The following is a 27,500-nucleotide window of genomic DNA, read 5'->3' as shown; positions in this document are numbered from 1 at the left end:
AGTTGGGTTTTTAATTGCTGTCTTCTTCCATTACAGTATTCTGATAAGGCCCTGTACACTCAGCTCTGCTTCTACCGATACATTTTTGATGTGGACTATGCGATGGATAAAGTGGTTACTGAGGAAGATAAAGGTATGTTTAATTAATTTTTAATTAATTAACTATAGTTTAGTAGCAATTTGCATGCTAAACACTAGAGCTACTGTACTCTGAACTATGAGGCTGTAATCTATAACAGAAAATAGAAGAAAGTATGACTTTAAGAATCCCCTATAAAGGGAATGTGTTCAGTTGGAGTTCACCGCTTTAAGAATATATTATATGCCCCCTTTCTTCTTTTGAAGTGACTGTGCTTTGGAAAATGTGCTTTTCTTGTGTGTTACACCCTTAGAGCAATCTCTTTGCTTGAAGTACATGTGAGCTTCAGAAAACAGATTAATTAAAACATATGTGTACATAATTAAAACTTACATTTAACTGTTAGCATTGGAGAGACACTTTTTATCAGGGAGAAAAATGAGGGCACAAGAAAAGCAGTAATGCCAACTGTCTACAAACCTCTCTTAAATACAATACAGATTAACCTGATCTTAGGAAAATTTTTTTCTCTTCTCCCAATTACCATAACATTTCTGAACTAAAACATTTCTAAACTGTAACGGATCAATGGGTTTTATGCAGGTAAGTGATTTTCAAGCTGACAGAAAAATATTTCTGAGAGTGGGCTAATGCTTGGAATTCTGAAAAAAAGACATGTTTGGGTCCCACCACTGAAGCGTGTTGTCCACAGAGAGCACTTGGCTGTGTCCTCTGTGGATCTGGAGGTGCCCGTGAGGAAAAGGTGCTGCTGTTGGGACCGTGTTCTGATGGCTGCTCTGCTGTCAAAATCATCCCCACCCCTGCCCCTCATCTGCAGTTAGGTTGCTGGGGGGTGAAAAGAGATGAAATAAAACTCAATGTTTCTAAATGTTGTTTTGATAAACAATGTATGGAAATGAAAATAGCATAAAAAAAGCTCTTAGCAAAAAACTGCTCAAATAAGCAAACCAGGCTGCTTTTGGCCTGTTGTACTTAGGTTTCTTCTTGTAGAAGTTCTTGTTTCCTCTCCCTGATCCCTCTAAGTAAATGAACTCACTCTGATGGCTGCACTTCACAATGGCTTTGTACATCTAAAGAAGTCACAGTGTGTAGCCGTGTCAGTCTAATACAGCCCTGTAGATGTACTGAAGGAATGTCATGGAGTGGATGCTACTGGTGGCTGAAACCAAATTGTGTGTAGATCTCTCGCCTAATAGAAGGACACAAGAGTAGAAAACACTTCATGGGTGATGACATCCAATCCCCTGCTACAGCATTCCACTGCATTTTTCAGGACTGCAAGTTTCTGGAACTTCATTTGGAAACTTGTGAGTGGTGATTCTCCTGTGGTGACTGAAAAGTCACTAAAATTTTCATGTTCTAACTTGTTTGTGGCTAGTTTATGGCCATTCACTAAATGTTTATTTATTTTAGTTCCCTGATGTTCTCTGCTATGCTTTTGGAAATTGTGGGAACATCTTTGTTTTGCAACTAAGGCAGAGACTCTTAGCTTTCTTTAAGAAGAATTGGTCTCTCTGCTGTACGATTCTTCCTCTTAGCACCTTTGTGTGTGGTCTTTTCTAGGTTGAATTAATCTTTGGAGTATGAGAAACTAGAAATGATGTGGTATTTTAGATAGTATCTCTCCAGTGTCTTGTTCACTGGGTCTGGTACGTTTTCTGGAATTACATTTGCTGATGCTTTCTTGAGCCACCTACATCCTGTTGATAGCTATTCATATCATTAACTTGTAGTGAAGTAATCATAGTAATCCTGAGGTTTGAAAGGGTTTTTTTCCTCCTGTCATTTCAGAATCATGGGTTTATTCATATCTCAGGTTCATGCCACTTGTTTTACTTAATTTTCCTGGTTTCATTAATTTTTGACTGCTTAATCCCATTTGTAATATTAGACTTCAAGGTTAATAAATTCTCTTTAAAAAATAGTATGGTGGCTTCTGAATTCACATAATTTACCACCTTCTGTTTTAATGGGAAAATGTTTCTTGGACCCTGACCACTAAGTTCAATAAAATTAGTTTTCAGAGTAATTCTTAAGGAATTGTAAGAATTCTGCTGGGACTTTTTTCTCTTGGACAGTTAACCTTTCAGCATGATGTATTTTTCTCTTTTTCTTAGCTGTTTGAAAATTATTGTATTATCTTCTTCAGCGAGCCAGTGATTTCAGTCTTGGTGTTGCAGCAGGTGTCAAGGCCAGATAAATTGAAACTCTTAATTTTCCTTTAACAGTTGATTCTCTTCAAAGCAATTGGCTATGTGCGTATGGTAAACCCATATAATTCTGTCTCATTTTTCAGATCTCTTTTGGGAGGAAGATACCCTCCTACAATATATGCAGAATTTGACAATAATTGTCCGTGGCTAGTTGTGCCACCTTTTTATTTTATAGGTACCAGTGTTCTCTGTTTGCTAGTAAGGTATGTTACTGATTTGATACACTTCATGTTAAACTGTGTAGGATTAAATCATCTTCATGTACCATTTTTGTAGTAGGTCTGAAATGGAAACCTAGTGAACTCCCCTTTATAACATGAAGCTTGTGTTTATTTTCCCTGGGAACAAAAAGATTTTGTTTCCATGCAATCATTCACAAGCCATTCTGTCTTTGATGTGCGATCAGAATCATTGCCTTTATCAAAAAGGGTGGCAAAAATTTAAGTGTAGGTTTTGTACATCTTTGGTATCTTCAGTCTCCTCTTTTCATGTGACTAAACCACTGCTCGACTGCTGTTTTGATTTTGGTTTGGGGAGGTTTTTTGCTTTGTTTTGGGTCATTGTTTCTTGAAGACCAAATTGCATGAACTTTCGTTGTTTCTACCTCTTGCTGCCATTTTTCCTGAATTTTTAAACACCAGTTCTTCTTTTTTTGTAGATTCTGTTTATTCCTAATAGCAGCTTTAGTTGTTATTTATCTTGGAGTGTTCTTCCATAAAAAGAAAAATATTTTGATGGCTAGAGATTGAAGATATAAATCTGTTTCCACTGTAGTTTGAACACATTCATGTTTTGTCTCATTCAGGACCTTGAGATTTTACTACTAGTTCACTTGCATTTTCTGTTCTTGCCTCTTCAAAATACAGAACCTTAATTGCAGAGCAGGTTTTGTTTGTTCAGCTATTTACACTGAAGGCCCATGAAATGGAATCTAAGATAATAATTGTGAAATCAGTAGGAGTTCAGAAAGATGTCCAAGCTGCTTCCTTTTCCTACTAGAGGATCAATACCACAGCCTACTTTTTACAGATGGGCTAAATTTAAAAAATCTCTGGCAATGCAGGTTCTACAACTTGGCAAGTTGTACAACCAGTTTCTTGTGGTGTTTGTTGTGGTCACTGTGTAAGTGTAGAGAGCTGGTCTTGGTATCTGAGGTGAATTTTGCTTTCTGAAGCTTATTCTGTGCATGATGGGGGATACACTGTTCTCTTGGAGAGTTTTACATATTTAAAACATGCAGTGCTGTATTCTAAGTCTCTTTCGACTACTAACCTGTTTTGTGGAGGAACAGCAGGAGAGTTTTTCCCTTCTCTCTGCATATTTGGTTGTTGGTTTTTTGTTTGGTTTTTTTTTTTTTTTCATTTTTATAGACCCTCAGTGGGTCAGGCCTGCCACAGAGGAATACAGCAGAAGGATTAATTAATATCTTTTGCAGACTCTTCTTCTGCTTATTTATACCACCGTGGTGATTACAACATCGTTCACTCATGTTTCATTTGGGATCTACTGTAATCACTAGATAGTTATTGTTCCATCTTTTTCCTGTGAGAATCAAGAATAAGCTGGTTGGTTTATGTGATGTTTTCTCGTTTCAGTGACTGGTAAAGTTAGCTGTCAGTTATTCCACCCAGGAATATCTGGATGATAGAGTTATGGGTCTTTTGACCTATTATTTATTAATACTGGCATTTATCCTCCAAACCAATGTTTCCTTTCCTCTGGAAGTTTAAGGTCTGTTATGATGGTACAATTTAATAGGTTAACACCGTGATACGGTGCAAGGTTCTTATACTACAAAAAGTGAAATTCTGGAAAATCTTGGCTGTCTTTCTAAATTAGGAACTGTTGCACAATTAGTATTAGGTTTAAAACCAGTTGAATTTTTAACACTGCTATGCCGAAACCCCTGATTTAAGATACCTGTAATACTAGAAGGGCTGTTTGTTCTGAATTATTTTTTTAATCTGAAAAGGGACAAAATGCTCTGTTGTGAGTATATATATTCACAACATACATATATATACATGCTCAACACGTTTTCAGCACTTTCTGACAGTTTTTTGAAGCTGGGCTGTGAGTGTGATCAGACATTGCTACTTTGAGCAAGCAGAGCAGTAAAAAGCAGCAGGAGTAGCAAAATAGTAGCATCCTTCCTTCATATAGATGAAAAAGGATGGGTCAACTATCAGTGATTTTGGACACTTGAGGCTTAAATACAGGAGTATGCTCACTGTGTGTGCCTTAACTTCAGAATGGAAACCTTATGTATTTTTATGGCTATGTCATCAGGAGATCAAAATAGAGTGTAGTAATCTTTGTATCATTATTCCATTCAAACATTGGTATTGCTAAATATTCAAAGATACTACTGTTTTCGTTTTGCTTCTACCAAAGTAAAATGAAAACCTCTGAAAGTGAAGAGAAATGGAGCCCTCATAAAGTCACTACAACTACTGTGCCTTGCATGGATATCTCCAGTTCAGTTTCCCCTGACATTATCTGGCATCAAATAGAAGATAAGGATGCTGCAGTCTCCTTATTCACAATGCATTGGTATCACTGAGGTTGCTTATGGTGCTGTGATCTTTTTGGAGAAATAGGATCCTGATCATAGGATTTTTTCTGTACCGTAAATGGGGCTGCCATATCTGCCAATACTGCCTTTCAGCTGTCCCATTTCTCAGAGAGGGAAGGTCACAAATGTTGTTTGAAAGACATTTAAGTATTTCAGAGACAGAAACTGGAAAGCTGCTGTGGTGGGTTCTTTCCCAGAGTATATTCAACCATTGAGCCCATGGCTGTTTGATTCTGAAAAGTCTCAGCATATCCTCTTAATGGATAAGCAGAAGAAAATGAGGATGGGAGGAAGATAACTTTGGGAAAAGCAGTTAAGTATTCCTGTGTATTAGGAAGACCTACCTCTTTGAAGTATATGCCACTTTGTGGAAATAGAATGTAATTGTTTTGATCATATACTTACAGGCTGCAGTTTTGTAAAACCAAATGCATATTCAGAGGATGTTTTCACACTTTTATTACAGCTTTTTGTGTGCACCTCACTCCACCCTTCCATGCAAACATCAAAAATCCCTAGTTTACTTTATGGATGAATAAACTGAAAAATTATGTTGGGAAAAAAACTCTTCTGGGCTGTTAGACCTAGATGTAAAAAAATCAGCTCTGAATATTTGTGTGAATCCTGTCAGTTCAGTGGTGAGTGGTTTTCCTCAGTATGTTCATAACTTGGTGTGTCCAGTAGCAGGTTGAAGTGATTTTTTTTTTTAAATGGAAGACTTTTTGTAAATCAGAACAATTTGCCACATTTTTGTCATTGTACAGACAGAGGACTACAGCAAAGTACTTGTTGCAATAGATAAGAAAGGGGATGTAGTTTTCTGCACGTGCATTCTAGTGGATGATAAGGAGAGACTGTATAAATTACCGAGGTGTACGTGTGTGTGTGCACTTATTTGTAAAATGGCAGCAGCTGAAACCTGGCCTAATCTCTTTTCAGAGGGTGCAGTTCAATAAACAAAACATTTCTGATGGCATCACATCTCCAGACACCATCACTAAGACATCAGTTCACTGTAGTGATCTCTACATCCAAGAAAACAAAAGCTCCTCTTCATATTTGCTGTCAAGTACTTTGTCTTCCAATCATGTTGTTTTGAAGAGACTGTAAAATAATAATTCTCAAGAATTTAATCTGAGTCTTTCTTCAAAAGCACTTGTTCATTTTTCCTTAATATGTTGTTTTGAAGAGGAAGACTTGTGAACTTTTTTTTAGATTTGGGTCACTATTTCTTGAGTGTTTTTAAATCTAACTTTTTTTGAAAGCAAAAACTACTGAAAATTCTTTGCAGTAGGTTTTTTGAGCCTTTTGAAGTAATGTACAGGCAGTTAGATTATCTTTAAATCTTAAGTCATCCTCCCCTAATGATCATGCCTTTTTTTATTGCCACTTGGACATTTTTAAGATCTTAAGTGTAACGTTTTCTCCATTCTATTTCTGTTCATGTTGTCTTTTTGTTAAACCTACAAAATCTAAATAAACCCAATTAATACTTTACATTTCTATAACCCTTTCTCTAAGCACAAAACTCAATGGGTTGGGACGCCTGTCTTGGAGTTGTTGTTTCTTCTACTTGTGAAGGAGATAAATAGAAATAATGAGTTAAAACAGTTATAATATGTCTACAATGTGGAGAATCTATGGCATGAGAGGAGTGCATTTACTGTGGCCCAGACCACTAATAAAATGGTTTTGATTAAGGAAGACTTCTTTTCCTTGCACATTGTATTAATGTTGCAGATGGGGTGAAGGAGTGCCTTAGCTAATTTCTGACTCCTCAAATTGGAATGCTTATTTGACCTCTTCAAATAAATATCCTGCTGCTACTGATAGGGTTTGGGGTTTTTTTCTATGTGGAAAAAAGTGAACAGAAATATCTTCTCATTTGCACTTCAGGATTTTTTTCCTACTGATGTATGAGTAGATGCAGGCCAGCTTGTTATCTCTAACCCATGCAGTGGCATCGTCTATCTGGTGCCATCTGCCTCCTCCTTTATCAGTTCTCTTGTGAGTTTCTCTAAACAGAAAATATTTCTGAAGCAGTTTTTTCTTCACTGTTTCTTTTTTTGTCTGAAACACTGACATTTTTATTATAGAGACCTTTGTCCTTCTGGTTTCATCTCCTTAGTAAAGTCTGGGGTTGTTTTTTTTGATGGGGGTCAGTTCTGCTGTTGTTCACTGCAAGTCAGAAATGACGTTTTAGTGACTAGTGCTTCTCACAGCAGTTTGCTCTTTTCTATCGAGGAAAGTGCAAGACCAGCATGTTTTTCCTTTTAGAAGACCCAAAAGTTTTGTGGATCTGACTGTACTAAGAAAAAGTAATAAATTCCTGTATTTCAGATACCAGAACTCTGACATTGATGCTATTTTTTAAAAAATTATTTTAGTAGAAATTTGAAATATAAATGTAAACAATTTAACTCTGTAGAGTGCATTCAATATATGTGTGCCTAGACATCAGAAAGATAATGTAAAGCTAAGGCTTAAAGCGATTTTTAAAAAGATACAATTATCTGTATGATTTTTAAGTCTCATATGAAATGTATTTTAGAACTTGCCAGTGATGGCTGATAATCACTTTGATATTTTGAGGAAAATGGTAGCTTTAAACAGATGATACAGAATTTATTTTTAAAAATGTATTGTGCTTATACAGTTGATGGCTTTTATTTCCATAATGTTTTTTACTACATAATTATACATCTTAATTACGTAATTACCGTCATAATTATTATGTAATTACATGTAGTTCCACTAATTACAAAATCAGGAAGTGTAATTATCTACTAAAAACTTTCTGAAATCTTATTTGTTCAGTAGAGATTATTTAAAAGACCAGTGACCTACTGAAGATGGCGTGCAGTGTTGTACTTAACACCAGCCCTCTTTTTTCCCCTTCCTCATGGGCAGTACAGTTTGACAGGGTTGTGGAAGGACTTCCATGTCTTTAATTATGACTTGCCTTGATAGGAGGTTGGAGAACTCAACTGTGTTGCCTGCAAATTTAGAGCCTCTTAATTTTTGCTGTTGATACCTTATGTCTTTAAATTTAAAGACTCTGTAGCTGAACATCCAGAAAGTTGCATGGTTTGAGTGAACACCTTTGTGACATTGTTTGTATTCTGGTTGAGGGTGTCTGGTTCAGGTGTTTAGTGTCAGGTATAAAGGTGTTTGAGAAAGTTTGTTCATGGCCATGTGTATGTGGAGTGAAAGCTTGACTCCACAAAAGATAAAGGGAATGTAGCTGATTTCTCATGGTCCAAAGATTTCATTTATTGCATAAAACTGCTTTTGAAAAAATTGTTTTCCTGTATTGATATACACTTATGTCTGTATGTTGTTTTATTACTTACTATCACACATACTTGATTATAAATTTGTCTAATCATGCAGTTTGAAACCAAAAACATTTTGCTGCATGTTATAGAAAAGCAAAATTAATACTCAGGACAATCTGTGGTTCTTTTGCCTGGGTGCTGTATTAAAAGAAGATAGTAACTATATTTTCTATATGTTAAATTGTGCTACCTTTAGTAGTTTGAATGAAAAGAGTACTGTAAAGTGTTAGATTTGGTGATCTTTTTTCATTCTGTAAGACTGTGATGTTTCAAAATGGCATCAGAGATACAAAGCTTTTTCTCACATGCATTATGACAGCAAGCATTTATTTATTATGTCATGGTATTAAAATCACCAAAAAGAAAAATATTTCCAGTAACAGAAAGCAGAATTAATATGAAGGGATAATTTTTTTAAAAGTGATTTTTGTTTGCAATACTAAAAAAAACTAAGAAGAAGATTGTAATCTATGTCAGAAGGGAAATGGTGAAAAAGAAACATGAAGAAAGGGGGGTACTGGAATACTGAAATTTCTTTGGAACACCTCAAGACTTAATACTGTGTTGCACATGTATCAGAGTGTAATTTTTCTGTGCTTGTTGCATAAGGCAACTGTTTTATTGTATACTTGCCAAAAGCTATTCTTAGCTCCCAGATTTGGCCTGGGTTTGCAGTTGATGTGAATATGTCATCTTCTTGATGTTAAATGTAATTACCTCAACTCACATCTCCTACGTATATGAGTCCTAAGGAGAATTTGTCTCCAAACCAGTTTAAATTATATTGATCATTAAAAGAAACACATGGAGTCATTATTTGTGAAAACCAGGGCCTATTTAATCTCCAAGATTTAAATTATTGCTGCAAATAAAATTATGTTAATTATTATACTCACTGAAGTATAATAACTGCACAGGAGACATTTCTTTTGAAATATCTTCCTGTATCCTCAACAAACAAAGGATTTCTATCAAATTCATTATGAAAATATAGTTATGCTCTTTTCTCTAAGAAATGGATGTAGGTAAGCTCTTCTTTTTATTAGGGACTAGTAAGTCATGTAGAGAATAGCGTAATGGAAAATGTTTGTTTTATTCCGTAGGGGACACAAAAATGGTGCATGATATATGGATAAAAATGCAGCACAAGACAAAGAAGTGTCTAAATGCAGCTTAAATTTGGTTTATTAAAATAAAAAAATACTGCCTTCCATAAAGGAGTATTACATTTTTGCCATCTCTCCATCAGAAAATTGTGGTGGTATCAACCAATCCTGATTGATATATTTCTGGAGGAGCAGGGGCAATTGAACACTTGAAGCCATGGGTGTTGCTGCCTTGAAAATAAGGAATGCACAAGACAGTGTTTGGAGTACATATTCCAGAAAAGAAATACCTCTTCATGTCGTGGGCAGAGCCTCCACTGGCAGTTTTCAAGTCCCTCTCTCAGCAAAGCTGCACTCATTCAGTGACCTTTGTAGTTATTTTGAGGTTGATCTCATTCTGACAATCCAACTACCAAATTTCGTGTTTCAGTCTAATGTAATTGGCTTTTGAGAACAGATTAGTCGCCTTTGACAGGCCAAAACATGACTCAGCCTTTAAAAAAAAAATCTCAGCAGGATGTTCTTCTGTCCTGGCTTGTCCTCCTTCTGGGAGGGGACTGAGATGGGTGCGAGGGGCAGCTGGTCAGGTTAGGGAGCTCTTTGTTTTTACCTGGCAGAAATAGGTTTGGAAGAAGTTGATTTGATCCTGCAAGGATTACAACTGTTAAATGCATATCAAAATATTTTCCTATCTTATATTATTTAACTCAGAATATAATAATGTAATTATTTTGACATGAAAACGTTACGTACTGTTGTATTTCCACTTATCTTTAAATAGACATTTTTCACTTTGTGAGAGATGCATGCAGTAAGACAAAACAAAAAATGAATTAAAAGAGGTGAGTGACAGCCTAAGCTAGTTTATTTATGTTATAAAAGCAAATAATATTTGCCATTAATAGAATTTTGCAGACATGGAATTAAAATATTTAGCTAGTTATGGTATTGTTTTATATTTGTAATGTGATGATATATATTCCATAAACTAACAGTAGGACATTTGTCAGATTAATATTTTGATATTCTGTTATGTAGCTGTGGGGGAGGGTAAAAAAGCATTAAAGGGACCCCATGGTTTTGGGTTTTTTTGATAGAGCTGAGCTTGTAGTTTAAACATACTTAATGAAAAACAGTGGTGAGTGACCAAAATCAATATAGTTAACATACTAAGAGCATTAACTGCCATGGTTTTGAAGAGTAATGGTGAAGTATAGTAACCAGGAACATGGTGTGAAATATTTTTACTATTTCATACTTTAAATTTTGTATTGTACAGGAATTAATGGGTTTTTAATTGGTTATCATGAATGTGATATCATAACTTGAGACATAATTCAGTTGTTTCAAGTATTACTTAATTTAAGAGATCTAAAGTGTAGCTTCTTGGTTGGAAACAAGTGCCACATGTTTTTTTGAGCACTCTTGAGGATGGTGACTCCATCATGTCTTTGGGCATCCTATTCCAGTGTTAAACCACTCTTCAAGTGAAGAAGTTTTTCCTAATATTCCACCTAAACCTCCATTGGTGCAACTTGAGGCCATTTCCCCTTGTCCTGTTGCCGGTTACCTGGGAGACGAGGCTGACCCCTACCTGACTACAGCCTCCTTTCAGGGAATTGTAGGGAGCAGTGAGGTCTCCTCTGAGCCTCCTTTTCTCCAGGCTAAACACCCCCAGCTCCCTCAGGTGCTCCTCACAGGAGTCATTTGCCAGCTTTGTTGCCCTTCTCTGGACACAGTCTAACAAAAAAGAGAAAGAAACAGAGCTTCTAATCTGAAGGTTTAGTTTCTGAAAGTCTGGATACAAGTTTGAAACCACTATTTCTATTTTTTTGGGTTTCTGTTCTCCAAAGATTGATCAGCTGTTTGCCAGTTTAAGCCCTACTTCAGGTACCACAACAGCTTAAAAATATTTTTCAGTGTTTCCAAAAAAACAGGAACTCTGATAAAATTCAGAAATTACAATGAAGCGTCCATGCCTTTTTGAACTTTTGAATACAATCTGAAGACTCTGCTTCATTTTGGTTTTATTGTATTGTTCTGGCAAATTTTGAAGAAGATAAGTATTTCAGTCAGGAGCTCCTATTTAGACAAAACACGCATTTTCTTTCTCTGTTTAGTCTATTAACATATGAGCATGTCTATATTTTCTACCAAACACCAAAAAGTATCATTTTTGTTCTGTTACAGCATTTAACACTAGCGATTTCTCATCCATACATGTGTTCTCTGTCCTACAGTGACTGCTAAGGCTGCGCTGACCCACAGGGTCAGCAAATATGCTTTATTTTAACCTGTCTCTCCAGGACCCACTTTTGCCTGTGGTGTCTGTGGGGTTTGAGGCAGCTCTGATGTGTCTGGCTGCTGCTCTCCACCCTTCTCCATTTTCAGGCATCTCTGCTGCCCTGGCAAAAACCACTCTCCTACTCATGTAGGTCCTGGGTTTGCTCAGCTCTTCCAGCATAGAATCACAGAATGGTTTGGGTTGGACGGGATCTTGAAGATCACCTAGCTCCAGCCTCACTGCCATGGGCAGGGAACCTTCCACTAGACTAGGTTGCTCAGAGCTCCATCCAGCCCAGCCTTGAACACTTCCAGGGATGAGACATCCACAACTTCTGTGGGCAACCTGTGCCAGTGCGTCACCAACCTCACACTAAAGAATTTCTTCCTAATATCTAATCTAAACCTACTGTCTTTGAGTTTGAACCTGTTCTCCTTTGTCCTGTCACTAAATGCTCTTTTAAAAAATCTCTCTCCATCTTTCCTGTAAGTTCCCTTTAGAGCATTCTGGTTTTCCTTCTTCCAGTTCTATTAATGGCTTTTTAAAGGGGAAATACAATCATCAGGATAGATTCTTGAGAACTGATAGGCATTCTGGGCTTTCAGGAGCCCTCATCTTTACACTTTTTTACTGAATAAAGACTGTTTAGAGATCCTTTCAAAATAGCTTTCAGTTTCCTGCTGCCATCAGCATCCAGTGTCACCTGCACATTTTAGATCTGTGTCCTTCCAGGCATCGAGGTGCTGGTGCTTTACTGTCACAAAAGCCCTTGGCTGCTCTTGGGTTAAATTCCTTCACCAAAAAATAGATGTGAAAGGAAGGTGATAGTACACTCAGACTTTGCGGAAATTTCATGAGGATAAAAGAAAGAAGGGTAAGATATAACCACAGATTAGCAGAGGATAAGGTAATTTTAACATGGAAGCCTTACATTGCCCATTCATATGTTAGGATACCTTGCAGGTACTTGCCTGTGTGCCTCTACCCTGACTGTGGAAACAGTATTGGTGGTGCAGCATTATGCTTCAGAAATTATGTTGCACTTTGAGGGGATTTGAGTTGTTGAGGATTTTTTGTAACATAGCAATTACAAACTTCTCTTTCCATGGGGAAGGAACGGGATGTGGGTTATTTGTTTGGTCTTTGATCCTTAAGAGACAGGTAAAGAACTTTCATCCAAATCCATGGCACTATGGCACTGTGTTGGTACTGTAATTAAGAGCCCAACAAAATATTAACACTAAGGTAACATTTTATTAGAGTGCCACAGGGACTGATGTGGAATTTTTTGTTAAAGAGGTTGTATTTTGTAAAGGAAATCAGAAATGCTTGTTCTGAACTACATGAGGAAAGAGCATTAGTGCAAAATAAGAATGAAGACATAAAAAGAACTGAACAGATTTGTAAAGTGAATTTGACAAAAAACAGTCCCAAAGTTCTCAGTATGGAAAATGTGGGACAGAGCTCTGAGAAACAGAAATGTTGAAGGATTTTATAGAGGCAACAGTAAATGAAACTAATTTGCAGTACAGCTGGACAGTCAAATAGTTCATTGCAAAATGTAGCCTTTATTTCTATGGCTTGTTCAAATCCGGTGTGGTGAAAATCAAGTCCTGCATTTCCAGTAGGAGCTCCCTAAACTGTGGATTTCATTACACTTGTTACCCTATGAGAAGTTTTTCTCGATTAGGGGATTGTTAAATAAGACCTGTATGTATGTATTATTGAAAACTGTTGCACAATCATAGGGCCAGCCTTAAATTGGGATTAGTCATCTCTAAAAGAATTCTAGACTTGGGTTGGTTTGAGAACAGATAATTTTGTATCATCTTGTTCTGGATGTGTACAGTGAGGACTCTGGAAAAGTATGTGTCAAAGAAGAACTTTTTTTATTGTCCTTTAAACATAAAATATGATTTGGGAGGCAATCTTTATTTGCAGAAATCAGCTGTTTTACAGATGGAGTACATCCTTCTTGGGAAGTTTCTTCAATAGTTGCAAGCTGATGTTTTTGAAATGTCTGGAGTAGGCCAGTATTTCTGTTGAATAGCGTGTTCATGAAGTCCATTATTATGATAAACTGTGTTCTTAGCATAATTCAAATTGGGATATATATACTTTGATTTTAAGAATTAAATTCTTTTCAAACTGGGAACTACAAACAGCACTCAAGAAAAAAAGTACTGTTGAACTTACACAAAAATTTTTACATTTAAAATTTTCCAACAATGTGGGTACTTTGTGTCCCCAAGTGTGCCTAGCTAAAAGAAGCCCAAGGAATGCCTGAAGATCAAACAAATATTTCATTATAATGCAAAGCTCTATAGAGCAATATATCCCAATTATAAAAATAATATCAATTACCACAGTGACAGGCCTTTTATGTAGTAAGAAGTCACCCATATCTTTCAGCTGATATACATTGCCTCTGATAAAAGAGAGCCAGCACTGGACTCAGCACTCCAGATGTTTCTTTCCAGGTCTGAGCAAAGGAGAAGGGTCACCTCCCTGCACCTGCTGGTGATGCTCTGGCTGATGCAGCCCTGGGTGCTGTTGCCTTCTTTCTGCAAGTGCCTGTTGCTGGTTCATGTTCAGCTTGTTGTGAACACACTTCTTACCTTGTTATGTAGGTAGTTGAGTCTGTAAATACTGTGTGGAATGGGGCTTTGCTGTTCCCTTTCTGTCTCAGTAAAGCATTCCACACCAAATATCACTGGTGGAGAAAATTCCCTGCAAAGGAATGCACTTCATCACTGCTCACTTTAAGGTCTCAATTTTCAAGCATTTTTATGTGAGTTTGTCAGGCTGTGGTCCTTTGTATTTTGGGGAGAGTTAGGCAGTTCTAGGACATGGCTCAGCTGATCTCATCTCTACTAGGCTGGTGTGGATCACACATGAGAGATGCCTCCTTGTTTTGCTGGTTATAAAGGAGGTCCAGGGTGGTGAGTGGTTCAGATCTACACAGCAGTATTACTGGAAAAACTGTAACACGTTACCCTGCTAGATGCCAAATGGGAAAAATTGATGTGTACAGCACTCCAGTCACCTCGATGTTTCTCACCAAAGAATGAAAAGTAACATGAAAGTAGTTTTCTTTATCCCTCTCCAGTTACAGCCTCTGCTGTCTAAAGCAAAGTGAGAAAAGTGTGTTCTGAAATAAACCATTTCTGCATCCCAGAATAACCTGCTTTTAAAGTGTACATAGCTAATTGTAAAGACCCTGGAGAAGGCATCTCGTCATGAATGCTAACCATGAGGAGACAAAGCAATGTAACTTCCACCACTCTTTCAGAAAATTCTGTCTTGCGGTCTGCAAACCAACCGGTTAAAAATCACGTTCAGAATAGAGTTCTGGCTTCTGTCACAGGAGCAGGCTGTTGTTCTGTGGTTATTTGTAGAGAAGCAGAGGTTGTAGTTCTACACTAGTACTATTTTTTGAAGGGACAAATCTAGAGACTAAACTTCTTGTATTGGGTCGTTTGAAAATGAATTTGCAGTCCTCAAGGTGAATGGTTGTTATCTATTAATAGCTATTTTTTACCCACAAAAGATTCTAGCAGTTAAAAGCCAGCTCCATCAACCTCTGCTTTTTCGTATTCAGTAAATACAGGGATCTTGATAACTCCAGACAAAGTTATCATGGGGAGGAGTTTAATATTCTACAGATCATAGCACATAATCTTTCTTCCTTCTGCTTCAATGTCAAGCATGAAAAAGGAAAATACACATTTACAAAGTTGACTTTAGAAGGGCCTTTAAAATATATTTTCTTAGAGCAGCCTCAGATAATCCATTATTTTACTTGTAGACCCCCTTTAGGGAGGGCAGAAGACAAAATGCACTCAACAGATTTGTAAGTGTATCAAGTTAGTACACTGAGATCAAAGGCTATCTCTGCCTGAGGGACTCTGCACATTCCCTTCCAGATCAGCTGCAACATCAGGGACAGAAAAACCTACAAAGCATTTTGTTTGCTGTGTGTTCAATCTCCTGTCATCTGCTAATGCAGTCTTTGTCAGAAAGTACTTAATGTTGTGGTACCCAAGTAACCTGCTTCCTTGTTTCACGTCCATTGTTCTGCTGAATGCATATCTCCTGTATTCCCTGTTCAGGATTGCTGACTTCACAAATAGGAGAGGATCTGCAGGCATGCTTTCCTCGGGGGTGGGGGGAAGAAAACAAATGTATTGGCATGCTAGTAGTGGAGCTGGTTGCATCAATGGGACAGAGGATATTGTGTCCTTGAGGTATTAGTGGCAGCTGAGCCTGTGATCTCTCACTGTTTCAGAATGGCTCGTCTTGTGTGCTCTTGAAGGGCAGGATAGAGGATACAGACTCTAGTACTAGATTGTATGGGTGGGGGTCTTTGAAAAGAAAGAATTTTGATCACTGTATCAGAATAGCTGCCGGTCTATATTTTATCTGCTTCTTTAGTGTCTTCTGAAGAGTTGGGAGGATTTGGGAGGAGCGCACAGGGAGAAACAGGAAAAATTGTTTAAAAAAACCATTGAAATGTTTGGTGTTCATTTTCTTTTTAAATTGACCAATGTGTTAAAACTGAGTAATGCACTTCTCACTGTTACTGCACGCTAGGTTAGAGCAGGGGTGATGTTCCCAAGTGCTAAACCCTGGTGATTCTTCATTTTCTCAACTGTTTTTCCCCAGCATGACAGGATGAAGTTGACAGGGAGTAGTTTGTCTTCTTTATTTTGTGGAAAGATTGCTTTCCAGAAGCTGGCTCAAGTTGCTTTCCTCAACACCAGCAGTGGAACTTGAGTTATTTAATGCCTTTCCATGTGTGAATGACTAATTATTTCTTGGATTCCTTCATCTTTGATAAGGTCTAACTAAATTAGGGATCAGTAACTTAAGTTTGCCATAAATGGTTTAACTTTCCCTGGTTTATCTCATACCTGTGAAGATGAATGTAACTGGAAGTGTTCCCCTGCACATAGTGTGCAGCACCGTGACAAGAGATAGTGTTTCAACTCTGGTCACTCTCTGTGGTGTGACAGAGGAAAGATGTCCCTCTTTCAGTGTGTGCTGGGATGGTTCTTGCCCATCCCTTGCACTGGTAGCTTACAGAGTTTGTAAACCAACATCTGTAACCATCAGGGAGTTGGATGTTCCTGGTCCCAGAAAGCAGTGCTGAGGGACATCAGGTGAATGTAGCACCTATAACTCATGAAGTGAGCTGTTTTCTGAGGCGGTTTGACTGTATAATGCTCAGTAGGACAAGTCTGACAGGAAAAAAAGAGAAAATTTAAAATTTAAGAAGGAGGGGAAATTAATTTTTTTCTTAATTTCTGTAAAGCACATGGGTGTATTCAGGAAGAACAATAGGTTGGTGGTTTCTTGCATTTTAATACACAGATAGATGCTGTTTATCTCTAGATGTCTCTATAGATATGGGTCCCCTGCAAGCAACTGCTGCATAATTTGATTATGTTCTTCTAGAGGATGATGAAAGACTCCTCTGCACATGGTTCTGAAAGAATCCTGTGTTGGGCACCCATCCCAGAAATATATCTAAGCAGCCAGGTTCTGTGGGGTTTTTTTCTGGAATTATGTATATCACTAAGAATTATACATTTTTTTGCTCCTCACAGTCAGATAAGCACTTACTTTAGGGTGACTAGCATTTCATTAAATGGGAGGGTGTTTCAGTATAACAGGCTCCCTTTCAGGTTGAAAGGAGATAGACTTCGCTTTCATCTTAATCTTTTTTTCTGGTGTTTTGGGGATCTGCTTTGCCTCCCAATCTGTAAAATACTGTGTGAAAAGTAGATGAAGGTGAAAAATGATGGTGAGTTAGATCTCATACCTTTGAGAACGTAACAAAAGCTGATGTTCAAAAAAAAGTGCTGTTACGAAATTGATATGTAGCTAACAGGCTACAGCTTAAATTGGGATAAAGCTGGCTGTTATCAAATACCTGAACAAAAAGTCATTAATAAGTTGGGCAAGTGTTCATTAAATATATAATTTTCTGTTTGTATTTCAAGACTTTTTGGATTAAATGTCTCATGTGGGGGTTGTTCTTTTAGTAAGGTTATGGGATTTTGTCATAAGCAAAGTAAAGCAACAGTATTTAATTTTGGTCACGTGCTTCATCCAAAACTAGATCACAATGGCGTTTTTCTTTTGTTTATAGTTGATCTTCTGTGCCAGCACCAGATGCTTTAGTCTGTTGTCATCTCTGCTGTTTCAGTGACTGTTTTTGACAGAGCAATTTGCTTTCAGGTGTCTTGTTTTACTTTTGTGTATGTTGTCCGTATGCCTGATGTTATGGGAAAGTAATTTCCTCAAATCGGTGGTGGTAATGATTTGAGTAAGTAAATGGCAATTGAATTCCAAGTCTTCCAACAGCACTGATGTGCTGATACACAAGGTCGTCATTCTCCAGAAAAGGCTTGTCTACCAGTCATCTCCTGTTACAATTGAAGCTGTGTTTTGGATAATTCTGCTGGATTTGAAATTCTTTCAAAAATTTCCTTTCATGAAGATGCTAATTAATGACTGAATGGATGCAGTCTGGTATGGTGCTGTTCTATTTGTAAGTTAGTTTCAGTCTCATTAATCTGAATTGGTTTCGGTAGCTTCTGGAAAAATTTTCTCAGCCAGAGAAATCCGTGGGGCCTCCAGGACCAAAACACACAAAGTTAGAGCATGGCAAGCATGACAGATGTGATAGATAAGACAACATTGCTCTCAGTATTTTTTGGGTGGGAAGTAAGGAATCTGTATATTTTTAATTACATGGGATCTTGTTCTGCTTTTGAAAGTGTGTATTCTTTGCATATGACAGGCTTTACACAAAGTAATCTGTGTACTTATTCTTGTGCAGCCAAATACGCATATTTAATATATTAGCAGGAACTCATAAAATCCAGTTAAATATGAAATACAGTTGAAAAACATCATAAGCAGCAGTCAGACCTTTGAAGTGGAGTTACAATGGGTTATTGCTGTTAGTGGACCACCTGACTGCGCCTTTTTATTGGAGATTTGGCCTTTCTGTTTGAATATTCTGGCTTTTGTGGGTTTAAGCAATAACTTGATGTGTAAGATGCTCTTACTAGGAGAATTCCTTTCCACTCTTCTAATAGTACATGGCTTCAGCTGATTTTGAATATTTTAAGAGTTTCTGGTTCTGTAAAAACTGATTAATTGCTTTTGAAAGCAGGCCATGTTACCAGCTCTTGATAGGTCTGCTTACATCTCTTTTCAGTGTTTTCGTGAACAACTGATCAGATTATATTCGTCACTCTTGGCTTGTGGTGATTTTAAATTGAAATGGAATGTATTAAAGCAGCCAACCACGCTGATTATATTGCAAGCCTCATTTAATTTTGTACATTCACCCATTATCATGAAAAGCAGGATTTTTTTAAAATGCATGATTGTGACTGTACCTTTAGCATCTCCAGAGGTCGTCTGTAATCGATGCATAATTTATTAGTGTTAGATACCTGATTTCTGAAAGCAAGTTCCACAATGTTACATATACATTAAAGGTGGAGAGCAAAAAAATCAAATTGTTACCATTTCACTGATATGCTCTTCTTGATACTGTCCAAGTCCTTACTGGTCAGTTTAGGCTCCTGCATGGAAACATTTGTATGCAATTGGTCAGTTGTTTTCTGTAGATCACAGAACTGTCCGCTCTGAGGCACTGGAGCATACATGAGACAGTATCATAGAATCACAGAATGGCTTGGGTTGGAAAGGACCCTAAAGACCACCTCATTCCAGCCCCCCTGCCATGGGCAGGGATGCCACCCACTCAATCAGATTGCTCAGAGCCCCATCTGGCCTGAGCACTGCCAGGGCTGGGGTGTGTAGCTATGGCAGTGTGTTGTTATGAAGGTGTTCTGCCAGGTTATCAGATGACAGTATTTTCCCGCAGTGTTCACAGTAATAAAATATGTTTCTTAAAGCTGTTCCTTCTGTTTTATTAACTGGCACTTTCTTACAATCTATGAGAAGCTGGGCAGAATCTTCTAGTTGAAAGTCAATTGAAATGCAGACAGAATAAATTTTTACACAAACTCTCTGTATCCCTCTCCTTACCATTATCTTTGAAAATAAATCTGTGATTTCCCCATACTTGCTCAGATGTAAATGTCCTGGAAGTTAACATTCCGAATATTTGGTGTTTGCAAAGTGGTTAAATTCACATTTCATAATAATTTTTTTAGGTTTGTGCATAGCTTAATGCAAAAGAATAGTATTTACACAGTAGCTTTCAACATGGATTCTTGTATCATTTTTGAAAAATGTTGCATAGGCTTTTAATGTAATTTATGCACAGAAAAAATTATTACTTATTCCAGCATTTTGAAAATATTTTACAGTGCTGTGTCATTCTGTGTATGACTATTTCCCTTTCTAGAAACCCTTTGGGAAAGCAGTAGATACACCTTAGTGCCCAAATAGCAGCTACTAATCTGGGGAAAAGTGAAGGCATCAGTCCGTGGGTCTGGGTGTGGATGGCACCAGCACTGGGTGAGGCTGGAATTCCACCCCATTAGCTTGGCCCTTTGATTTACCAGCACCCAGCTGGATCTGAAGCAAATGTTTCCTGCGGTAACCTGGTCTGAATCGGTTTCATGCCAACTCTCAACAGTTTAAAATTAACATTAGTTAGCATTTTCCTTTTGATTTGAGTAAGTAAACATTTTTATACCTTTTGAAGAAAAGACACTGCAGTGGCTTCTGTGGCTAAAAGATAACAGTTAAACTCTCAAAAGTGTTTAGTTTTGTTCCTCCAGGAGACCTGTGACCAACAAATAAAAGCAAAGAGAGATTATTATAGAATGCTGGTTTGCAAAGACAAACCTTATACGTGTTTTTACGTACATAAACAAAGCAGCTGTAGCCTTTGTATGGTCCCTACAGCGGCAGTTGCAAGATGTTCCAGTTCTCCTGAATAACTTCAGTGTCTGCAGTGGGTTTTTGTGGTTATCTGTCAGTTGTCTCCATAGATGTTATGGCTTAGATTTTGTCATTAGACTTCAAGTCTAGTTGCACTCAAAATCTTTACTTAGCTATTTAATATAAATTTGTTCTCAGAATAAATTGTATCAGTGACATATATGACATATCTGGATGTTGTTTACTGGCTTCTTTGTAATCTTGCTTTGTATTTTTCTTATTTTAAAGTCTGATTTGTTAAGAAATGGTCAAGAAGATGAGCTGGACGAACTTACAATCATTTGCAGAAACAGAGTTAATAATGCAAAGGGCACTAGCCAGTACAGTAGTGTAAGCTATTTCTTAACATAAGAAAGAACTTCCTCATCCAGCTCTGTGTCAGAAAGGTGCTCCCAGGACAAAGGAATTATGTCCATTTTAAATGTGCATATTAAATGCCTTGAGCAAAACTTTCATCAAAGTGTCCCTCACACTGCCAAGTGTCTTTATGGAATGCACCTCTCTGTCTGTGTGGATTTTGGGAAGCTGTTGCCAATATCAAACTAATGCTACAATATTTACTAAAATCTAAATAAATTTATTTACCAATTCTCAGCACTGATTCTGAGGCTTTTCCATTGGCCCAAAGTGTTTGTGTTTGTTTCTAAATACGATGATTCTATATATTTGTATATTTTTAAATAATTTCAATGTTTCTTTTGTTTAGATGAGTTTCAGCAATAGTAGTTTTCTGTGAGGATGAAGTTCTAATTGTTATTGTCACAGAAACTTTGCAATTAAACAGAAATATTATTTTTTTCAGTGTCACAAATCCAGAGCATTACTAAGAGGACGCTGGGGTCTGTAATCTGCAGAGCGATAGATTTGTCTGACGGAGTGGGCTCCAAAGTTCCTTTTCCTGCTCATCTCCTACCATCTAAATTGTGGAGTGCTTAGTCACCTGAACCTGTGATTGTGTAGTGGATTATGTGTTCTAAAAGCCATTATAGCTGTGAATAGTACCTGGTATTGTCAAAAGACCTTCACAGTTTAAGTCTCATGAAAAAAAGCTGTGTTTGTATTACTGGAGACAATTTCACTAGGCACAACATGTTTACATCTTCCCCTCGGAGCAAAACTGAGTTAAAAAGGTGATCTCTAACAGGTTATATCTTCACTGAACTTTGACATCCATCTTAACCCTTAGGTTTTTCCTTCCCATGATGTAAGAGATGACATTCATTTTGTGTGCCCTACTGCAGCTTGTCCATTTCATTGTCTATAAAGTAGTGTCTTACTGAAGATGTAATTGCAGTAAAAGGTGGGTATTGGAAACTTCCAGCATTAACATCTCAATTTTCCTCAGACTGAGTTTTCCTGACACGCTTTTTGAGTGTGCAAGTTAGGCCTTATCCAATGTGGCTCTGTCCTCTCAGTGGTTGGTTTTACTGCCTGTGGTGAAGAAGGCTGTACCGTAAAGAGTGGTAGACAGATTGTCTTTTTCTAGAGTGAGTGCCCTGTTGGTGTGTGGCTGATGGTGTTCAGCCTCCTCTGTTCAGGTGGGGAGCACTGAGACTGGTAGGAAGAGACCCATGAGTAACTCACTAAATGAGATAGTGCTAAATGCTTAGAGTTCTTTTCAGATTTTTGCAGTAAATCTTCATTGTTCTCATTTTTGTCTTTTTAATGACAGCCACAGCAACACCTAGTCATTCAGTACATTGTTGGTGTAAATTCTGTGTCAAGTGAAAGCAAGGTAGAGCAGCAGATTCTTCATTAAATTTAATTGTAAGCTTTTTGATTCAACTTTCAAGAAATTTAGCAGTTTTTTAATCTTGGTTTTGGTTTTATCTTGGTTTTGCACATCTCATTTGAAATGTCCAGGTGACTTCTATCATGTGCTAGATACTTGGTTGCACTATTGCTATCAAAATTGAATTTACCAGTTTCAGCAAAACTAAGATGAACACCTGCTTTAACTACAGATATAAGTTCTTAGTTTCAAGATCCAGGTCTTCCACTGTATTCTTTCCTCCCTCTCTGAAAGACAGGAGTGGAGCCTTCACCCTCAAAGACTTGTGAGCTTTTGATGAGAATGAACATTGCCCAAATTTAAATAGTATTCAAAATGTTGAAGTGCCTCATATGACTTACAGCAACTCTGACTTGAGCATCTTCAGCAGTTGAAGAGGAATATTTTATGCCATCAAAAATACAGATGCCAGCAGAGGCATCTCTGAAACAAAAATTGGAAATGTGGTATATTGTTTACCTCTTCTGTCAGAACATCACTAGTTATTTGTATTCTGCTGCTGTCTAGAGGTCGGATGCACCACAAATAGACAATCTTTAAGACCATTCCTGCCTATAGAATTTGTAGTGCAAGAGAAACAGTAGGTCAGAGGAGGAGGTGCTGTCCAACATGTTCTACAGACAAAAAATGAAGCCTCAATAAAGCTGCTGGTCTGGTATGATGCTGGAACGTGGTGGCAAAGCCGAGTGTAGCACCTTGATCTTCTGAATGAAGATTCAGTGCTCAGCAGCTGTAAAAGCAGCATGAGTAGTCTGTCCTTTTTATGTTTCCCTGATGATGCAGATAAAGCAGGAAACTGATAGTGTCTTCCAGATAAGGATATATATAATCAGTTTCATGAGCATTTGCAGAAGAGAGGTTTATATTAAGCTTTAATAAGTGCAAAGAACTGTGAATGCTTTTAGTCAAGCATTGCTAGCAGGTATCTTAATTAAATTTTTTCTAATTTATTCTCTGTGTTTTGTACATTCCTTGGCTTGTCTTGATTGTCTTGACTTTGCTCAGTTCTGTTTTCTGATGTTGCAGGGGCTTTCTGTTTATTTGCTTCTCTGTTTTTAGACTTCTTCCCACTTGATCTTGATTTTGAACCAATGCATCTCTAAACTGGCTTTTTCAAGCAAATGCTTTCCAGTATTTTCATCTTTGTGGGCTCATAGAATCATTAAGGTTGGAAAAGACCTCCAAGATGATCAAGTCCAACCTTTAACCAAACACCACCATGCCAACTAAACCATAGCACTAAGTGCCATGTCCAGTTGTTTCTTAAACATGGTGACTCCACCAGCTCCCTGGGCAGCCTGTTCCAATGTCTAATCACCTTTTCTGTGAAGAAATTCCTCCTAATGTCCAACCTAAACCTCTCCTGGTGCAGCTTAAGACTCTTCTCTTGTCATGTCGCTGATTGCTTGCTTGCAGAGTCAAAAGCTCTGCAAAGCTGAGTCTCATTTTGAACAGGCTTGCATAACCCAGTGCATTTTAGTTCTGTTACTCTACAAAGGACTGTTTAATCTGGGTTTGCAACTGCTTAACCTAAGGAAAATCAGTTTTGGGCTTACTGGATTGTTCATCTTTTATTGCCATCTCATTTTTGCAAGATGATGAGCTATTTTCCAAAAGGAAAAATAGACTGATGATTGTAAAACAGAACTGAGAAATTCAGTAAGTATTTTTTTCTGTTATAAAATAGTTCACTGATAAACAGGAGAAAGAGGATGCAAGGCCAGTTACACATCTTGGGGAAATGAATGTCTTCTGACTCTGCTGTAATAATATTTCCTCCTTCCTCATTTCTTCTAAACAAATATACTCGGGGTACTCTTCAGTGATAGTATATATAAAGGATATCCTCCAAAAAGAGATTGGCAGGTTTAATTTGTTTGATGTGTGCAATCACAGTCCATGTTAAATTTGAAATGCTTGTCCAATCAAGGGTTCAATATAGAAAAGAGGCAGTAACAAGCATGCTGTACGCTGTAATAAAGAAATCTGTTGATTGAAAACAGTTTGTATATTTTGGAAATGATAGGGAATGTAATTGGTAAGAAAGAAAAGAACAGGGCTTCATAAATAATAGGAAATAGAGCATATTTTTTCCACTGATAATGCTAACTCAATTTAACAATATTCTGGTACTGAATTTTCCTGTTCAGTAAAATAGGTCTGGTAGACCTTCCAGTACTCTAAATTTCATGATTAATGGAAGGAGCTCTTTTATTTTGATGGTGCCAACTTCAATATGTTAAATTTTAGCTATAATGACCCTCTCTTTTTCTCTCATCCCTTTTTTCCCCTCTGTCTCCTAACCCTTAGACGTGTATATGAAGAAGAAGAGGATTTGGCAGATGAGCTTTTCAGTCAGACTTGACTTTTTTAAAATACAGCTCTCAGAGCTTTCATAAACTTTCAAAGGATATTTGGTAGACTAGATAAGATGAAAAGACCTTGATGAGCCAGGCTAACTTCATTATGTCTTACAAACTTCAATAATTCTAAATCTAATCATAGTTAAAGCCCAGGACCAGTTCAGCAATTCACCCTTGCTCTGCACCAAACCTTTTATATAGTCTTTCTTTTTTCACTGCAGTTCACTGACAAGAACTGTTTCTATTTATGGAGCAATAAGTACTTGAAGAGACTTTTAGCATATGGATTGTATCTATGCAGTGTTACAACTCTACCAGTGTTGAAAATAGCTTTATTTCGTGTCATTACATTTCTGAGGATCAGACCGCTGTTCTGTTTCTTATGTTTTGTGTGAGCATGTGTGTAAGCTTATATTAGGGTATTAATATATATTTCTCAAAAGGCTGTGTTAAATGGACATATAGCTGCAGCTGTTTATGCAGTAATTGTTATGGTACTTTAGAACTCTTATAAGCCAGGAGGAGGAAGTACTTGAGAGTCAAAGCTAGGAAATAATGCAGCTAACTGCAGTTTTATGTGGGAAAGATTCATTATTGTTAAGTTTCTCAATCATTTTACTTTATGTTTTGCATTGAGATAATATGTTAGTCATTGTGTTATATGAGGATAACCGATATTAGGAGATAAAATTATACCTAAGTGGTCATGGTAGTTGTGGGGAATATAATGTGTCAGGCTGAATTTTTGTTCAAGTATTCTCATCTAATGATCATAAATATTATGACATTTTGAAGAAGTGCTCTTAAGACTAAAAAAAAAAAAAAAAAAAAAAAAACCAAACCAAAAAAAACCAACCAAAAGTGTGAAGGTGTCCCTATTAGTTTGAGCAGTTGAGCTATATCAGACTCTGTGCTCAGGGAGGAGGGACAGATTCCCAGGAGGTGTTTGGTGTCTGCAGAGTGGTAGCCACTGTGGGTGACTCCAACAGGAGCTGGTGCTTGGTCCTAGAAAGTCAGCTCACATAAAGATCTACAGAGATGATGTGATAATCCCTACCAAAATTCAGAATGAAATAACATCAGTTTTGAGGCATTTAAAATTACTGCACTCTCTGTGGGCTCATTGACTTTACAGGCTCATTTGCTCTTGTGCTCAAATAATATTTGAGTCTTCTTTTATTGAGGTTTTGGGTTCAACACTTCCCTCCCCAGAACCGATGCAGTAAAAATTCCATAAAAGCATGCACATTCAAGGCTTCATTGTTTCTCAAGAACTTCAGGCTAAATCTTGGGGCCTCATCAGATGTTTGTTCTGTAAAACCCGTGATTCAGAATAAAGATGATTTTTACATAAACCTGAAGTGTAGAAATGATAATAAATGTGATTTTACAGTGAGTAATGAGCAAAAAGCAATCTGTTTTTTAGTCACAAGTTTTTAACCAGGTATCAGCAGGGTTGGAATGTTGCTACTGGTTGAGAAATTATCATAGAAGGCTGTCACTCAAAACAGTACTTTGAAGGCTCTATTGAAACCCTGTAGATACTGGGGATTTCTCTCTGAGGGGTAGTTGTTTTCTTATAATCAGAAAGTGCAATTTAAAATCTGCATTAATACATTCAGACTAAACCTTTGAATATTGTAGCCTGCTGGTAGTTAACTGACTCATTTCTAGTCACTGTGTTAAAATACATGAAAAGGAATTGTTAGTATGTCTAGTAAAATAGCTGTTTCCATTATCTTTGCTCTTTCTATGTATGTGTTTTAAGAGAGACATTCTTACTCTGTGTATTTTGATGTCAACAGTTCTACTCTTAAATGATGGACAACAAGTTAACAACATAAAATGGGTGTTGACAGTTCTTGAAAATGAAATAATGTTTGATGTAACCTCAAGTTTCTCTCTGAACTTTGACCAAACAATAAAAAACCTGAAAAAGGAGGGGCCCTGTGCTATCAAGCACAGAATTGCACAGGAAAAAAAAATTAAATAGTGAGGAAGAAGTCTAGGTTCTCTTGATATTTAGCAGCAATGGTAAGAAGAGGGATGTTTCTTTCTTTGTGTAATGTGCAGTAGTTACAATAAACACAAGATTTCCAAATCTCAGAGGACTCTCTTGACAGTTGCTTGATAACAGCTTTTTTCACTCCATAGTTTTGACAGTTTGTATGTGTTGCCATATCTAGTGTAAACTAAAACATCACTGTCATTCTGTTTTTCTTTCTTATGTGGCTTCCTTTTCTTTATTTTTTTTTCTGTCTTCAGCATAATGAAAAACATGGGCTTTTAATTTGTCGACTTCAGTGAGACAAGTTGTGTGTGGAGAGTGGCATGTGTTTGAGTTTTGAAATCTTCAGACTGAAAAGCTTTTTTTTTTTTTGCCTTTTTTTTTACCTTTTTCTTTAAAAGTGTATGTGTTTGTGTCCTAATTCTGGCCTGGCCTGTCAGCATGCACCAGTCAGTACATGTGAGTGTATGTGTGTGGGAGATACAAAAACACAGGACACAGGATACATCCATGTTCACCTTGGCATTGCACATTTTTGTTGTGGGCTTCCTTTTTTATTCCCACTGAGGTCCACGGAACTGCAGCCTATGTATTAGCATGTCTTCCCAACCTGGTGTCCTTTGCTTCCTTTCTGTCCTGTGCTTCTGAATTGCATCGATGATGATATTGGAGTAATGCACCGTTTTAGAAGAGCTGCTGGGAGGTGAATGTTGCAGGGAGGGACTTGAGGGATGCCTGTTCAGGAGAGGCCAGCCAGCTCCCGGGGGACCCTGGGTTCTGCAGC

General features: G+C 37.4%; 1 protein-coding gene across 4 annotated transcripts in view; it reads left to right on the top strand.

Moving 5' to 3' along the window:
• The window catches only part of POLA1 (DNA polymerase alpha 1, catalytic subunit), a 203,569-nt gene that overhangs the window by 159,192 nt on the left and 16,877 nt on the right, over positions 1–27,500 (top strand). For all 4 annotated transcript variants that reach the window (XM_017728405.1, XM_008629227.2, XM_017728404.1 and 1 more), the window contains one exon: positions 37–133. In XM_017728405.1, coding sequence (XP_017583894.1) covers positions 37–133 — 97 coding nt within the window. The remainder of the gene's footprint in view (positions 1–36; positions 134–27,500) is intronic.

This window comes from Corvus brachyrhynchos, unplaced genomic scaffold (assembly GCF_000691975.1).
Source record: "Corvus brachyrhynchos isolate BGI_N302 unplaced genomic scaffold, ASM69197v1 scaffold11, whole genome shotgun sequence".
NCBI classification, from domain to species: Eukaryota; Metazoa; Chordata; class Aves; order Passeriformes; family Corvidae; genus Corvus; species Corvus brachyrhynchos.
This window is presented reverse-complemented; position numbering and strand designations above follow the sequence as displayed.